Source organism: Ovis aries, chromosome 3 (assembly GCF_016772045.2).
Source record: "Ovis aries strain OAR_USU_Benz2616 breed Rambouillet chromosome 3, ARS-UI_Ramb_v3.0, whole genome shotgun sequence".
Taxonomy (NCBI): domain Eukaryota; kingdom Metazoa; phylum Chordata; class Mammalia; order Artiodactyla; family Bovidae; genus Ovis; species Ovis aries.
The window spans coordinates 135643368-135660413 of NC_056056.1; the positions used below are offsets into that span (position 1 = coordinate 135643368).

General features: G+C 39.9%; 2 protein-coding genes across 6 annotated transcripts in view; one reads left to right on the forward strand and one right to left on the reverse strand.

Moving 5' to 3' along the window:
* DIP2B (disco interacting protein 2 homolog B) overlaps positions 1-17046 on the reverse strand; it is a 230844-nt gene that overhangs the window by 45287 nt on the left and 168511 nt on the right. For all 5 annotated transcript variants that reach the window (XM_060412600.1, XM_060412599.1, XM_027967334.3 and 2 more), the window contains 11 exons: positions 16604-16801; positions 15100-15191; positions 13102-13212; positions 11426-11549; positions 10713-10822; positions 7126-7228; positions 5907-5971; positions 3058-3151; positions 2463-2582; positions 908-1022; positions 62-201 (listed from right to left, as the gene is read on the reverse strand). In XM_060412600.1, the coding sequence (XP_060268583.1) occupies positions 62-201; positions 908-1022; positions 2463-2582; positions 3058-3151; positions 5907-5971; positions 7126-7228; positions 10713-10822; positions 11426-11549; positions 13102-13212; positions 15100-15191; positions 16604-16801 (1272 nt within the window). The remainder of the gene's footprint in view (positions 1-61; positions 202-907; positions 1023-2462; positions 2583-3057; positions 3152-5906; positions 5972-7125; positions 7229-10712; positions 10823-11425; positions 11550-13101; positions 13213-15099; positions 15192-16603; positions 16802-17046) is intronic.
* LOC101118348 (ATP synthase subunit g, mitochondrial-like) lies at positions 4007-4492 on the forward strand. The gene has a single exon (XM_042246743.2). The coding sequence runs from the start codon at positions 4063-4065 to the stop codon at positions 4318-4320; it is 258 nt and encodes an 85-aa protein (XP_042102677.1). The 5' UTR covers positions 4007-4062; the 3' UTR covers positions 4321-4492.

Here is a 17046-nt window from a genome sequence, read left to right on the forward strand (position 1 = left end):
CAGCTTCCATATCTCTAAAGACACATCTTATGAAAAGCAAATGGCGCTCCTGAGAACTCACCCCCAGGCATCACATGGCCCACATCCTGAACAGTCAGTGCTGAATTTTTATCTTCAGTGTTGACCCGTATTACCCCATAGCTCAATCCATTCATGGACAGAATGGCTCTTCCTGGCAAAGGGGCCCCTGGAACTCCAGGTCTGAAGACAAAATAAACTTATCAAATTTGTCAAATTATAAGCTATTAAGAGAAAAATATGAATATGGAGGAAAGAGAAATTTTCTCTGGGTACCACACAAACAAAAATCCTCATTTTTTCTACTAAAAATCTGCCAAATTAATCAAATTCACACTTGCAAAGCATGGTGGAAAAAGTAAAATTTAATTGGTTGTTAAGAATATATTGGCTTGAGGACTTCCTTAGTGGTCCAATGGTTAAGACCTCATGCTCCCAATGCAGGGGGCATAGGTTCAACCCCTGGTCAGGAAACTAGATTCCACTTACCACATCTGAGACTTTCTGCCGCCAAATAATTAATAAATAAATTGTTTAATAAAATAATATATTGGCCTGAGTGTACTACATGTACAGGTAGTACCCTCACGTAAGCTACGATCGAGTACATTTCTTGTCTAAGATACTAAGGATTCTGAAGAGAGAAAAAGAACTAATTCACAAATACAAGATGAGAACAGCTGAAATAAAATTCCAGTTTCCTAGGTACACTTAGGGCAATAGTAGGAATAATAAATGAGATGCTTCAAATTGCTCTACAAAGTCATCTTCATTTTCAGGCTTATGAAGCAGAACATTAGACCTCACCCCTCTGTCAGCACCCGGTCAGTTCTGCACATTGGATCAGAGCTGTAACAGCCATCAAGAGCACCAGCGTTCTGAACGATACCTGCGGATCGCGACAGTCATGGCTTCGGCAGAAGTAGCACATGGACAGATGGCCTCGGGTTTCAGACCATGGCTTTGGAACAGACTCAGGAAGGCATCACAGGATGACACAGACCCTGAGGAGTTGAAACAGATCAACCTGAAAGCTTGAAAGTGTGATCTTCATTACTGCAGGAAACTGGTAAAGAACAGAAAGCTGACACATTTGTACATCGTTTGTGTGAGTGTATGCTCAGTCGTGCCCAACTCTTTGTGACCACATGGACCCTGTCCATGAGATTTTTTCCAGGCAAGAATCCTGGAGTGGGTTGCCATTCACTTCTCCGGGGGATCTTCCTGACCCCGGGATCGAAACTGCATTTCCTGCGTCTTCTGCATTGGCAGGCAGATTCTTTACCACTGAGCCACCTGGCAAGCCATTAATTCTGCACAAGTATTTTACCGTGACTCTGAGGTGGCTGACAGGTTTCAAGGACAAACAAATGCTTGTCCAGCCCATGAAAGGTCACTGACACTATTTAAAGTTACAGCGTGGAATATGGCTGCTCCTACTGAACTGCCGAATCAATAGCAGAGGTGTACTGCAGGCAACAGGCAGCTGGTTTGGAAGCAAGCAACTCTTCCTGAAGCCACTACTGCATTGCAGCCAGGGCATCACTAATATTCTGGCTTAGTGCCATCCTTTTCATGTACTCGCTGACTTGTTTCTTATTAAGGTCAGCCCCAGGTTTGTGTTTTATACCAGGATGATCACTGACTGCCAACTAAAGTTCACTGATGACAGAGAACACAGTAGTGTCTAATGCTCTACCTGATTCTACCCTATGGAGGCTCAGGATGTTTGTGCTTGTTGGGAAAAGGTGGCAACACAGTAAGGTCTCTAAAAGCTTTTGTGAACTCTTCTGATTTGCTGACAGGGAATTTACATAAAGTCCAGACACTTGGTTATAGTAAGTTATCCCCTCATTGCTCTTTTTAGTTACATGACAGAGAAAGGATCTAAGTGAGTGAGAACAGAGTGCTTTTAAAAGCTTATAGATCCATCAAATGATGAATGACTACATGAAATGTAATATATCTATACAAAGGAATATTATATGGCAGCATAAAGGAATAAAGTCCAGACATAGGAGACAACATGGAGGGACCTTGAAAATATGCTAAGCGCAAGGAGTTGGTCAGAAAAAACCACATATAGCATGACTACATTTATGTGAAATGTCCAGAATAGGTAAATATATAGAGACAAGGAGTAGATTAGCAGTTGCCTGGGGCCAAGGGACAGAGGATGGGAAATGGGAAAGGATGACGAACGGGTATGGGGTTTCTTTTGGGGATGGTGATGTTCTAAACTCAGGTCAATGGTGATAGTGTTATAACTCTATGAACATGCTAAAACCACTGAACTGTACTTTAAATGGGTGAGTTTCATGATATGTGAACTCTCTCTCAATACAGATGTTTAAAAACAAAAAAACTGCTTATGGAAAGGGGACGAAAACCTCAACCTACCAAAGGAAAGGCTACTCCCAGACAGACACTCCAGAAATACTCACAGGGATTAGCTCCATCCGTCACAATCAGCATCCGGAGGGAACTCAAGCTCACATCTCTTTGGTCCCGATGAGCCATCATAGCCCAGTGCAGGTCTCGGCATTTCACTAAAGCCACCTTGGCTATAAATGCAAAAGGGGTAAAGTTAACACACATGTGCTAACTTTGGTAGATATTAATATGCTACAGTAAAAACATTTTCATTTATTTTAGGAATCATGAACTGCACTTAAGAGAAAATAAGAAAGGTCTCAAAGAAATGGTGCCAGGTGCTCTGAGGTGGCAGTGACTGATGGACACGTGACTACCTTGCTCACAGAGACCTATGGATAGGCCTCGTTATCCAAGCTGAGGAAGGATCGAGCACCAGAGCATCCAGTAACTCTAACTCAGGCCCAGACTCACACAGTCATCTCAGTTCTTCAGAAAGGACACCAACCGAGATGAACTAGACAACATATCTAATCTTAGAGTAACCAAATTCTAAAATCTGTTAAGGTACCAAGGCAGAGAAGTATGTCTCTAGAAGACCAACTTGAAAAGCCCTGAAATCTCAAACAGTCACGTAATTAAAGCTTAGATGCTATGTGTAACTACCTTTGTGAGCATGTACTCTTTGGACCCAAGAGAGAGGGCAAGTCTTCATAACAGAGTAGGGTACACTAATTGTATGCATCTTATTCATTACATTCTGAAAAGCAAAGAAAGATAAAAGTAATCAATATCTAATACACACTTAGCATTTTAAAACTGAATTGATACTGTTAACAATTTTAACCATATAATACTCAAACACTAATGCTCTTTGAAAAAAATCTAAAATATTAACTATAAGGTTGAAGCCTCCTTTGCTACCTATTCTCAAACCTGATTCCCTCCTCTCCTCCTCAGAGATAATCATTGTTAAGAATCTGCCATGAATCCTTCCATTCCTTTTTATAGGTATCTATATGTATATTCTTCCCCATAGAAATATAAAAGTATTTTTAACATGAAAGGCATCATACTATACATGTATCTGCCACTTGCCTTTTTTTCACTTACACTGTGTTAGAGCTAAATCTACGCCTATTTGTGTAAGTGTTAGTTGCTCAGTCGTGTCTGACTCTGTGACCCCATGGACTGTAGCCTGCCAGGCTCCTCCATCCATGGGATTCTCTAGGCAAGAATACTGGAGTGGGTTCTCATTTCCTTCTCCAGGAGGTCTTCCCAACCCAGCGATCAAATCTGGGTCTCTTACATTGCAAGCAGATTCTTTACCATCTGAGCCATGAGGGAAGCCCAAAACATAATGAAATCGATCTATATCAGTGTAAGAGATCTATATATTTTTTTAACCCACTGCATAATATTCCATAGTATGACTATACCAAGTTTACTTAGGTATTTCCCTGTTGTCGACAAACTTTTTGCAATCACAAACAACGTTTCAAGGAACATATTTATACTCATTTCCCTAGCACGTGGGCAAGTGTTTCTCCAGGGTAGGTACAGAAAAGTTGTACCACTGAGTCACAGGATGCATGCTTTTAAACTGAACAGACAGCAGGCGGGTGACATTCACCCGGCCAGTCGGGGTGATGGGCTCTCCGTCCTAGGACCATGGCCCAGTTTGTCCATAACCTCGCGGAGAAGGCCCCGGCGCTGGTCAACGCTGCTGTGACTTACTCGAAGCCTCGATTGGCCACGTTTTGGTACTATGCCAAGGTTGAGCTGGTTCCTCCAACCCCTGCTGAGATCCCTACAGCAATTCAGAGCTTGAAAAAAATTATCAACAGTGCTAAAACTGGTAGCTTCAAACAGCTCACTGTTAAGGAAGCTCTACTGAATGGTTGGGTGGCCACTGAGGTGTGGATGTGATTTTATGTTGGCGAGATCATAGGCAAGCGTGGCATCACTGGCTATGATGTTTGAAGACCAATTTTTAACATGTGGTTATATTTGCTTTATTATTCAAGTGTTCTTGGACCATGTGTGAACAGACTGCTATTTGAATAAAATAAGACAATGTGTCAGAAAATAAATAAATAAACTGAACAGACAACTGCCAAACTGCCCTCCAACCCTCTAAGTGCCTTCCTTCAACATGCTTATGCAAGCATAAGCACATATTACATACCACAAAGGGCTGGGTCTTCCAAAGCAAGAAATCAAAGTTTACCTGTCACTTACAGGAGATCCTGCCTAGACCTGTTAGGTGTTTGGGTAGATAAAACTGAACAATCTGAGAGGGTCATTCAATTTGGTGTTTCTCCTGCTGAACACACCCAGGACTCCCGTCCCCAAAGAGACCCAGCCTGACAGAGTAACTAAATCTTGGTACTTAGACTGGCCATTCTGTGCAGTGGTCCAAAGATACCAAAATACCACTGCAAACTTCTTTTTCCTCCCTTCCCCAAGTTTCCAGCTATGGTGACAAACCTGGATTTCAGGGGAAGAATGGTGTTTATAACTAATTCTTCACACATGTCCCTATCTTGCTCTGTGTATCACAGAGAGAAGATTCTAACTCCTCACAAGGGTTTCTTAAGTTTCGATTGGAAAAAAAAAAAAAAAGGGAATGGGAAGGACTTCAGAGAAGAGCTAGAAAGCATGTATGGCTCAAGGAATAAGGCTTTTACTAATCTGAGGGATCCTGGGAGAAAAGGGAAACACTCTTCTTCCCTGGCTTCATCTCCCACTCTTTCTTAGTCTCCTACAATGTGTGAGGAAGTTGGACAAGATACTCTCAAAGGTCCTGAGGGTCCTGTATCTCTCCTCTCTTCCTTCCTAATCAAAACACTCCATAAGAAACTTTTCCCACTTGGAATGCCTCCCCCCTCCCAAAAATCTCCATATGACTCTATCTTACTCATTTCTCAGTCCAATTCAACTGCTACCTCTTGCATAAAAATTGAGGCCAGAGCTGGGAGGAAGTCACCTTTTTCTAACTCCCTTGGCACCGTACCTGTTCCTCTGCTGTGGAAAGGAGCCTGATCTACCTTGTTTACAATATTCTTTCATTGCAACACGGACTCATTCTAGCATTCTGTCCAATAGAAAGTTAGATATTATTAACCACAGCTTCAAAGTTCTAGATATATTTAGGTAATTTGTTCTTCAGAAAAGAGAAGAGGTTCTTGGAAAAACATACAGTCACGGATAGAATATTTCAAGCTTTGAGCTATCATAGTAGATATTTTAAAAAATTTTGGAACCTAAGTTCCACTATATACTATTACGTGAAGGGTATGACCAACCACACCAAGGAGAAAAAACAGAATTACATTCTCCTTTAAAAAAAAAAAATTACCATTCATAACACAAAATTAAATTCTCCTGGAAAACACTACTGATCTTTTGGAAGCTTAAACTTCATACAGACACCACGAGATGCTGTGGTTACACAGTACACACAGTGATCTGAATCATAAGTACAACGAAGCTCTTGATTCTGTGTAGCTTACCGCAAACATGCCATGCCACAGCCCAGCATCCTTCTTAAAGTCTAGAACATTCACTACTGTTTCTCCTGCAACAGACAAAAAAAAAAAAACCAGGAAAAAAACATAAGGAAATTAGCTTAAGTAGCAAAATTCTGTCACTTGCCTCTGTTAAACAACCGACTTGGTACTTTTAAAAAAACACTAAAAGCTCTCAGGATCTTCTGATCACATGAGGGTCCCCTCAAACTGGCTGGGGAAGTGATCACAGGGTGACGTGGTCACAGATGACACAATGAATTTGGAATTCCTTGACTTAGGCACTGTCTTTGAGATAATTTTTTCCTAATTATATAAGGATCACATGTTTGTTTCACAAGCATATGTAGAAAATTATACTTCCTAGAGAAAATAAAAAAATGGTGGTATATGTATAAATCTATATCTCATATCTACATACATGCACATATGCTTCTAAGCTTATATACTTGTATAGAGATACATAACTGACAACAAAATTGGCATATACTGCTCTGTATCTGATTTGTTTCCACTTAATAATATACTGAAACAATCTTTAAGAACCTGAGTTTTGAAACCTCAGATTATAACCCAGCATATGAATATATGATAATTCAATCAACTCCTTTTGATATTTTGATTGATTTTATTACATATATATACTTTTTAACCAAACAAGAATGTGGCTGTATAATGCTGCCATAAGGAGCACATATTAACTTGTTTCATTCTATGAAAAAATAAAAAAACACTAAAAGAATTAATATTGTGAAGAACCTTCTAAGGGAAATCGTCCTTATGCAATATCTAACAACACATCTAAAGTCCAACAATCCAGAATACATTTTATGTTTTAATCTGTGCTTTTTGGTAGCAGAATTTCTTTGATTCTAACTCCAAACTTACAGCTGGTGACAGCTCTATACGCATGGGGAGATGAAGGTACCTGACATTCCACAGCTAATAAGCACATGGACTTAATTAGCTCTCTATTTCTGTACTCCAGAAATCATTCTTTACATATTTGGGTTGCCCAGAATTTTCGTTCCTTTAAATTACAGCATATTTGTGAAAAAGAAGAAAGCAAAAGCGAGCCAAGAATGTGTCTTAGAACATTTCCCTCTGAATGCGGTCATTAACTGGAGTCCAGTCACCGGGCAGAGGGCTCGCAGTCACAGAGGTCTGAGCTCACAGTGCAGCCAGTCACGGGGTGAAGTCTGACCTTCAGAATAATTGCAGGCCTGGGACAGAGCTTGGCAGTGAGACAGCATTGCAAGGCGGGACACTGTAACTCCCATTACACTCCCTTCTTTGCTTGTTTTATACTAGGAGAGAAAAAACCACAGAAAACAAAAACACAAGAAACAATAAAACGGGTTATTTCAAATGACAAAACTAGAATGAAACCCAGAAAAACCATGACAATGGGCTGAATTTAACACTTCATATAAATATCTGAAGCTGGGCAACTGGGCCCCAAACTTCAATCACACAAAGATAGGACTAGAGAATGACAAAGCTCAACAAAAGTGAAAAATTCTTCAAAGTTTAATTACTTAATCAGTTAATCCGTGTGAAGTGGCTGCTAACGAAGCTGAAACAAACAAGTGACTCAGGCTGCATTAACAGAGCACAGCATCAAATACACGGCAAGCACAGCAAGCAGAGCCAAAGGTGCGTTAGTCTATCAGCAGCTCCTGGCGGGGAGGGGAGACTGGGAGACGGCCCATTCACACCTCCAGACCAATCAGCTGTAATTTCACTTTTACTTCGAAGCTGCTTGATACCTCCTCCAGTTGCTTTTTACCAGGATCAGTCACTTTTCATTTTATTGTTAAATCAAAAGCACATATTGCACACTTCACTGTATCTGACCTTTCTGTAATTTCTGACACCTTTCTTGACACTTTTTCCTTTCTCGGTTTTTGTGATACTCCTCTTTCCTGTTCAACATTCTCTCCCGTCCCTTCACTCTCTCTGCTCATCCTTTGAATGCTGGCATTCCCTGAAAGTCCTGTTCTTCCTCCTCTTTTTTCACTTTAAAAAATTTTTATTTATTTATTTTCGGCTGCACTGGGTCTTTGTTGCTGTGCACCGGCTTACTTTAGTTGCAGAGAGTGCGAGTTACTCTCCTGTTGCAGAGCGCAGGCTCTAGGCACACAGGCTTCAGTGGTGGCAGCACACAGGCTCAGCAGTTGCGGCATGCGGGCTCAGCAGTTGCAGCTTTGGGCTTTAAAGCACAGGCTCAGTAGTTGTGGCATATGGGTTTAGATGTTCAACAGCCTGTGGAATCTTCCCAGACCAGGGATTGAACCCAGGGTCCCTGCATTGGCAAGCAGACGCTCATCCACTGTATCACCAGGGAAGTCCTCCTTTCACTTCTATCCATCAGGGTACCACACTCCTGATGACTCTCAATTCTCCATCTCCAGCTCAGACCTCTTTTCCAGAGATTCAGACTTGGAGGGTCAACTCTTCACCGTGACTGACCCATAGTCCCTTGAAACCCAATGTAACCAACACCACCTCTCCACCCATGAAAACTTTTCTTGTCATCACTTAAAAAAAAAATTTATTTTAATATATTTATTAGGCTATACTAGTAAAAGCTGCAGGACACGGGCTCTTCAATCTTTGCTGTGACACATGGAATCTCTAGTTGTGGCATGAGAACTCTTAGCTGCGGCACGCACTGGGAGAGTGGAATCTTAGCCACCAGACCAGCAAGGAAGTCCCTCTTGCTGTACTTTCTATCTTAGTGAAGGATGCCATCATCTCTCCAGTTGCCCAAGTCAGAAACCTGCGTGTCTTTCTTGCCTCCTCTCTCTCCAGAGTCAGTCACTAAGTCCTGCCTCTGCTATTTCCTTACTGCATCTCAGCTCCATCCATCTGCTTTTCTCCATCCCCATCTCCGTAAACTTGGGTTCACCTGGATAACTGTCAAAGCTCCTCATTTCCTATCTTAACCCCACCAAACAGATACATCTTTTAACCACATATTTATTCTTACCACTCTTGTGCTGACAATACTTTGATAGCTTCCTATTACCCACAGGACACTTGAAACTCACTAGCAATGTCCTATGGATAATAAGAGGATTCCAGTGAAAACTGCAAGTTCATGCAGAACAGCAGAAGCCTGGAAATGTACAGGACAGTAGTTCTACATGCTCAGAGAGCTAAGCAGCAGCCACATAACAGAGGGCTCTTCACCTTTTACAAAGAACCAATAAAGAAGCCTGAAAAGGAGTGGTCAGTGAGTAGTCAGGGAAGCCACTGAACAGTTTTAAGGAGGATGATGGGATGAACCATGTCATCACTGAGAGATAATATGGATTGAGAGCTGACTGCTAGATTTAGTATTTTAATTGCCTGTTTACTTGTCTGCCATTTAAATATACTCATATCCCTTTCATCTCTAAAAGCAATCCTTCTTCCATCCAACATCAGCACGTTACCTCTTAAAGTTACCACCCACTCGCTTCCCTTTTCTTTTTTTAAATTTTCTTGGCTACACTGCATGACATATGGGATCTTGGTGCCTTGACCAGGGATCAAACCTGCCCTTGCATTGGAAACACAGAATCTTAACCACTGGACAGTCAGGGAAGCCCCTCTCTTCCCTTTTATGCAAAAGTTGTTTAATCATGTCTGACTCTTTGTGACCCCATAGACTATAGAGTCCATGGAATTCTCCAGGCCAGAATACTGGAGTAGGTAGCCTTTCCCTTCTCCAGGGGATCTTTCCAACCCAGGGATCGAACCCAGGTCTGCCACATTGTGGGTGGATTCTTTAACAGCTGCGCTCACAAGGGAAGCCCAAGAATACTGGAATGGGTAGCCTATCCCTTCTCCAGTGGATCTTCCCAACCCAGAAATCAAACCGGGGTCTCCTACATTGCAGGTGGATTCTTTACCAACTGAGCTATCAAGGAAGCCAGGGCTCAAGGTTGGGGAGATTTTTTCCCAAAATCTTTTTTTTTAAATAATTTATGGATGTTTATTCATTTATTTAGCAAAGTTGTTGAACATTTACTAACATTGTCTCAAGCAAAATTCAGAGTACTTGAGGGCACAGCTTTTAGAGTGCAACAGATGGGAATTTGAGTTCCAGCTCCGTCGTTCGAGTCAAAGTTTTTAGACAACCGTTTGGTTGGTGACTGAAGTTAGTTTAAGTCTTAGTCTTCTCAGCTACTAAGCAGGTTTACTAACAGCACCCCCCCCCCCCCCAACCTCACAGGGTACTTGGGAGGATTGACTGAGATACTGCATTTAAAGCACTTGGCCTGGTGCCTGGTATGCAGTAGGACTTAATCCCTCAACTGGATTATGTCATCAATCAATCACGCAACCACAATAACCTTCAGTACCAAACGCTCCAGCCATCTGTTTCTTCTTGCTCTTCATCTGTTAAATTTGTTCTTTTCAAGCACAGCTATTTTTCCTCCTCATTTCTTCAGTCTCTCACTGCCCCCCTCACCCCTACCACTCCCATCCCCAAAGCAGCAGAGAAATACCTCTGCCAGTAAATCATTTCTTAAACCTCTGAACTTCTCAAAGTCTTCTGTAACTTTCTTATATGACAAGGGTCAATTTCTTTGTTGTCTTTCTCATGAATAGGTAGTTATGCTCAAAATAATTGGGACAGAAGGGCCACTGGAAAGCATCTTATGGGGCAAAAGACGGCAATCTAACAAACCAAGGGGACCTACTAACATTAAAACTGCAAAAAGTTAGTTTTAAATTTTATGGGACCTCAACCAAAGCCAAAGGAAAAGCCAAAATGTACGTCCCAGAATTGGGACTTACCTCAATGTATGCTGGCTCTGTGCCAGCAGGTGAGATGAGGGGCTGCCAGTCCTTAGGTGGCTTTGAAAGGTACTTGGAATCTGTTACAACCCATTTGAGCCGGGGCCAACCTAAACCAAACCCAAAATAAAAATTGAATTGCCTAAGCCATCAGAAAAGGAATTCACAATGAATTGGTCATTTTAAATATCAAGAGATCAAATCAAGATCATTTATAACCAAGAAAATACCTCATTTCATGTTTAGTGATAAATCATCAGACATTTATACCTTCTTTCAAAAGCACAATCGTACCACACGCTAACACCAGGCCTTGACATTACCTCAACAACTGGGAGGTCCATTTGGCAGTGGAAGTCCACTGAGGTTAGTGGTCTATCCTCTACATGTAGCATTTAGTTTTAGTGAACAGAGTGGTAGCTTTTCCAACCATCAGCATAAAGGTTAAGAGTGTGGGCTATGGATTCAGACAGATTTGGGTTCAAATCGCTGCTCTGCCATATATTAGCTGTGACTTTGGGCAAGTTACTTAACCTCTCTGTGTCTCAGTTTCCTCACCTGTAAAATGGGGATAATAATGGTACCTACTTCATAAGACTGTGAGAATTAAATAAGAAAATATGTTAAATACTTAGCTACTAGTAAATTAAAACACTAATTAAAGCACTCAGCATTAGTTTTTAACTGATAATTCAGGTGCAAATATCACCAACCTTTAAATTGTACGATTTCTCCATTCTGAGTTTTTGGCAGTCCCTTTAGACAGACCTCACTGGTAAGAGCTAAGGCAACACCACAGCTTCCCAGCAAGAAGCCAATCTGCTGCCCCCCAGCATCCTGTAGAGAGAAGATAATGAACATGGTAGGCAGGGGAGTGAGCGTGAGCACACCCAAGCCCAAATCTGACACTCAGTGACGCTCTGGCACTTGTGCAATACATTCATGAAATCCCCCTGATATCTGGCAACTGTCAAAATCCAGCGACAATATGTTCCTCCAAGTAACTGCTACAGCACAATGATTTCCTGAGTGCAAACCATGTCGTATTAATCTGACACTGCTAACGATGAATTCCACCAGCCAAATGTGGCCGTTTTACTCAAAGGTCAGCAATACTCCTCTTCTAAATTAATCTCAGGAAATGAAATAAAAGTGAACATGGTTAAGTTGTCCTGACCTAGCCATAACCCCAAATCCAAAAGGAAAGCAATTCAGGTCAGAACAAAATAAATAATGTAAATGGACACCAAATGTCCAAATTTACAATGAAAGTAAATGGACAATTATACCCAAGTTCATATACTTCTATTCTATTTTAAATGAGGTAGATTTAAGCCTTATAACAGCAGCAGAGAAACAAAACCAAAAGACACAGCCTAAAGCATTTCTATTAAAATGTCATCTTAAAAGTATCATTATGAAACCACATAAACACTGCCAACTTAATAATTTAAGAACAACCCTATGATTTCCTGACCAATCTAAAGATACTTCCTTCTATCAACCAGAGTTTCAGGGATGCTACTCATTTTGTTTTTTATTCCTTTCAGAAAAAAAATTTTTTTCTTGTAAATCTACAGTTTCCACCATATTTGTCTTCACCAGCAACTCTCAATAATAAACTGCATGAGAAAATTAGAGTCAAACAGCTCATGGAGAAATCACTTGGTTAAACTTTGACATTTGCTACATATGCTTCATTTTAGTAGGGCTAATGGGTTGCCAAAGTAAATTCTATATCCCAGAGTAGTAACACAACATCACTGTATCACACTTGGACTTAATAGAAATCTTAGATGTTAAGGAAAATGCTCTTATGGAAAGATTCCACCTACTATAAATGTGGATTACTTACAGTCTCTGAAGCAAGGGTGGGACTTTCTATAACAGCTAATTATTGAAAAGTCAAGTATGTCCCCATAATTTTTAAGTGGTATATATATATATGATATAGAAAAATTCTACCTTAGTTGAAAATAGCTTATTTTCATGAAACTTGAAAATATTCATAAATAAATTTTCCACAACTTCCCTGTTTTTAGAAAGTGAAGTGAAGTACTTAGGAAAATGGTCAAACTGTTTGAAGTGTTCTGTGGTGTGTGCTTAGACGCTCAGTCATGTCTGACTCTTTGGGACCCCATGGACTGTAGCCCGCCAGTCCATGGGACTCTCCAGGCAAGAATACTGGGGTAGGTTGCCATGCCCTCCTCCACGGAATCTTCCCAACCCAGAGGCTGAACCCAGGTCTCCTGCATTGCAGGCATATTCTTGACTGTTTGAGCAACCAGGGAAGCCCCTTTAAGTGTTGTAACTGAGTCAACTGATCCAAGAACCTAGATGCCAGACATGTTACATCAGGCTACATTCCTCTTAAATTAAGCAGTGTTACCTTTCGGGTAAGAGGTACCTCTATCGGCACTGGAATCACTTCTGCCAGGAGACACCCGTAAAAAGCCACCATGAACATGACTGGATCATTGTTGGGGTAAACCAGGGCTACCTAAAAGGCATAATGACATTCAATAACAGGAATAAAAGCAGACTAATGCTTTCAATGTCTCTAAGTAGTACACTTACATATGACATTTATCATGAAGACAATAAGCCAAACTATTTAATAGCCTAAAGAAAATTAAGTTATTGAGAAGGATGCACAAATCTAAAAGGATCTCTGTCATTCCCACGATTATACATGGCACAATTTAGAGACTATAATGTAATTTATCATCACCACCATAAGAAATTTTTCACTTAATTCTATTGGTGATTTAGCAATAAACAACACACCTTAAGCAGTAAGTTAATTACTTACAAAACCTAAGGTAATTTACTTTAGTGCAGGGCTAAAGCAATAAAATAAATGTGATGAATCTCTCTAGAGAGATGAGCATATTAAAGAATAAGCCTTATTTCTCTCAGAGATGAACCTACAAGAATGAAACCTTAAGGCAAACCTAAGGTTTCTTTTTTTTTTGGCCACTCGGTTGTGTCTGACCCTTGGAGACCATATGGACTGCAGCCTGCCAGGCTCCTCTGTTCATGAAATTCTCCAGGCAATGATACTGGAGCGGGTAGCCATTCCCTTCTCTATGAGATCTTCCCGACCCAGGAATCAAACCTGGGTCTCTCGTATTGCAGGCAGATTCTTTACCATCTGAGCCACCAGGGAATTCCCAAATACTTTTTAACAAATTCACTGCATTAAATCCTTACTAATTAAACCAACAATGCACGTGTTCTACCAAGAAGGCATTTGGAAATTTAAGCATCACTGGTAGAAACCTTTATGAATATAAAGTTAATTCACTTAAAAAAGGTAAACAGTGAAACCTCCATAATATGTTCAGACCTGTGATCTCACCTGTAATGCATCACAGGGACAAATGACTCTCCCTAATTTCCCCAAGAGATGCAAAAAGACAGAAGTCATGATCATTGCAGAGCTTGTTACTTGGTTTGGATACTCAAAGATTAACATCTGAAACTTAATTATAACATTGGACCCCTGTCTTCCCTTCTCTCACTTTCAAATTCTCTTAACTTACTCCCAAGGTAAGTTTCATTGTGAACCTTCCAGAATTCTAAAAAAAAAAATACTAACTCCAAAAGACATTTTAACAACCCATTTCCTTTCTGCACACAAGCATCCATGTCGTTAGGAAGACATGAAACTACCTTCTTAGGGCTCAGTGAAGATTATGAAATGCTCCCATGTCACACTTACAGGTGAAAGTCTACTTTAGCTGCCCTTTGCCACGACGCTAGTTTAGAAGATTCTGTAATCACGAGTCTACTAAGAAGAATTCTGTTGTGTATGCGTTGGGTGTTTTATTCTACAACTCCCAGTGAAAAGTAATGCTTGATGATTGGAAATACTTTTATTTAGAAAGTGCAAAAAACCTCTAATTATTAAATAAAACTTAATGTCACCTTCATTAAAGAAAAAATGATGTAAATTTGCTCCTCCTTAGAAGTAACATAATTCTCATTCCCTGTCTACATAAAACTCCAGAAAACTTGTTTTTAAAGTTTTATGGGGCATTTTTCAAAGAAAAATATCAAAGAGTAACCTTGACTGCTACTGTTGTTGTCCAAATATTGAAATATTTATTTACAGAAAGATTTAGGTTTCTCTTTCTTTTCACTAGTACCTTAAAACAGTATACTGATTAGGAGCTACACAGAAAGAGACATGTGACTATTTTTCAAAATATAAATGCAAGAATTATAACCAGGGTTGGAACCAAATGATTTTCAATTTCTAAGAATAACAGTTACATAAATTGTGCTGTTGTACATTTTAAAAAGTCCAGAATGTGTATGCTAGAAAACAATAAAACATCACCCCCCCGCCCCCCCCCCAAAAAAAAAAAAAAAAACACATTACCCTATCTCCAGGTTTTAATACAGGCTCATTTTTGGTCCCCAGTTTATTAAGGAGTGTATAGGCCAACTTTAAACTTCTGCTCCACAACTTTCCTGGAAAAAGAAAAGAAAATAATCATGCAGAAAAACACAGGCCTACTTTAAGAAGGCACTCAGTTCACTAGCATAATGAATAAGGTACCCGTCACCGGCAAATGATACATTAGACAAGCATCACCCTCTACACACAGAGAGGCCTTCCCCATAAAAACTGCTTTCCATTCACTCTAATTTAGGAAAGCCAGTCTTCTCTGCAAGCAAGAAGGAAACCACCAAAAGCTCACTCTAGAAAATATTCCATATTCTTCTCTGATGTAATCTATCTGTAGAATAATTTGATGCAAGCTGATCACACTTAAAAGGAAGGAAACAATTTTTTATCACAAGACTGAAAATCAGAAGACCACTTCTTTCTGAGCCTTTTCTGAAGAACCACTTACATATATGGTATTGAATACTTGAAGTAACTGCAAAGCAGAAGTATGACTCAAATGACTGAGTATTCCATACCACTATATTTCAGTGAAAACAGACAAAATGGAAATTATGTGAAACATGCGGATATAGTCACAGATGTTAAATAAACATGTAAAAATCCCACTGCTTTCTTAAAGGGTATATGGATGAGATTAATGTACAGCTCGCTAAAAATGTTAGGGAGGAAAGTCTATTCTTCCCCTTTTCTTGCTCCTTTTCCCAATCACCTTAGAAATTCTTACTTTAGATTATAAAGAAATTGAAAGAGAAATCATTTTACTTTGCACAGGTATGTTGGTTTTATACACAACTCATTCAGAGGGGCATCAAAGGTGAAAACTCATGTCAATCTGTACAATTATTTAAATAAAACCATTTTTCTTCTCTAAAATAGTCTATATGGAGGTCTGTGGACAATGTACACCACTTTAGAAGGGAAAAAGGAGTCTGTCTGAAGAAACTAGAACAAAATTGCACAACCCAGGTTGAATCCATTCTTGTTAATTAAGAGAAAATGTAATAAAAATATTTTAAAAATTTATAGAACAAAACAAAATGGAAAAGTAGTAATACTTTGATCATTATAGAAGCCTATGCCTATTATGCGCAAGTGGCAGGATGAAGTAAATGACAAAGATGTGAAAAGTAATCAACTTCAATTTTTAGATAAAACTGATTTTTACCATACACCATTAATTCTGCCCAAATGTCTTCCTAAAATCCTCTCCTGGTATTTAAACATCAGTGGATCTACAAAGTCTCTTTCTTCTTTTAAGTAATAGCTGCTTACAACAGTCACTTTAACAAAAGACAATATTTGGCAATAACTATACTTAGGAGCTTAGGATCCCACTGAAATAGTTCAAAAGATCTCCTGAAGTACCACAGTGACCAGTAACTGCTAGATAGCAAGATAAAAAAAAAAACATTACCTATGATAATCTGAAGAGCTATTAGGAGAAAAGGAAGCTGGACTCATGTAAACTCACCATAAGTAAGAGTGTAAACTGGCTTCCCTGTTACATCCAGTGCGGTCAGACAGGGGCATTTTGCCTGAGTAGTGCCCCAGCGCTGCAGGGCAGACTCCAGAGCAGGGGGCCAGTTACAGATGACTCCCAGTGGTTCTCCCTTCACGGGGGTCATCTGCCGTCCCTCAGGCTTGGGTTGGTTAGGGTCTGGCTGAGGTACTGTACCAAAAAAACACCCCAACAGGTTATATGAACATCAGATCTGAGGTACAAATACCAGCTAACATAAGTGAGGTCTCTAATCTTAAAATATTTCCCTTTCCCTTTTTCTGGCTTAAACTCACTCTAAGAAAAGAAAGGACATTGTTAGAAATAGTAATCCACAAACTGGACCTTAATTCATTTTCCCACATAACTGTAAAACCGTATTTAATATATTTTATGCAACAAATTCTGACCCTGAC

What these genes read in the sequence shown, in the direction of transcription:
- LOC101118348 (XM_042246743.2), top strand. Translation starts at nt 4,063, where the DNA reads ATGGCCCAGTTTGTCCATAACCTCGCGGAGAAGGCCCCGGCGCTGGTC.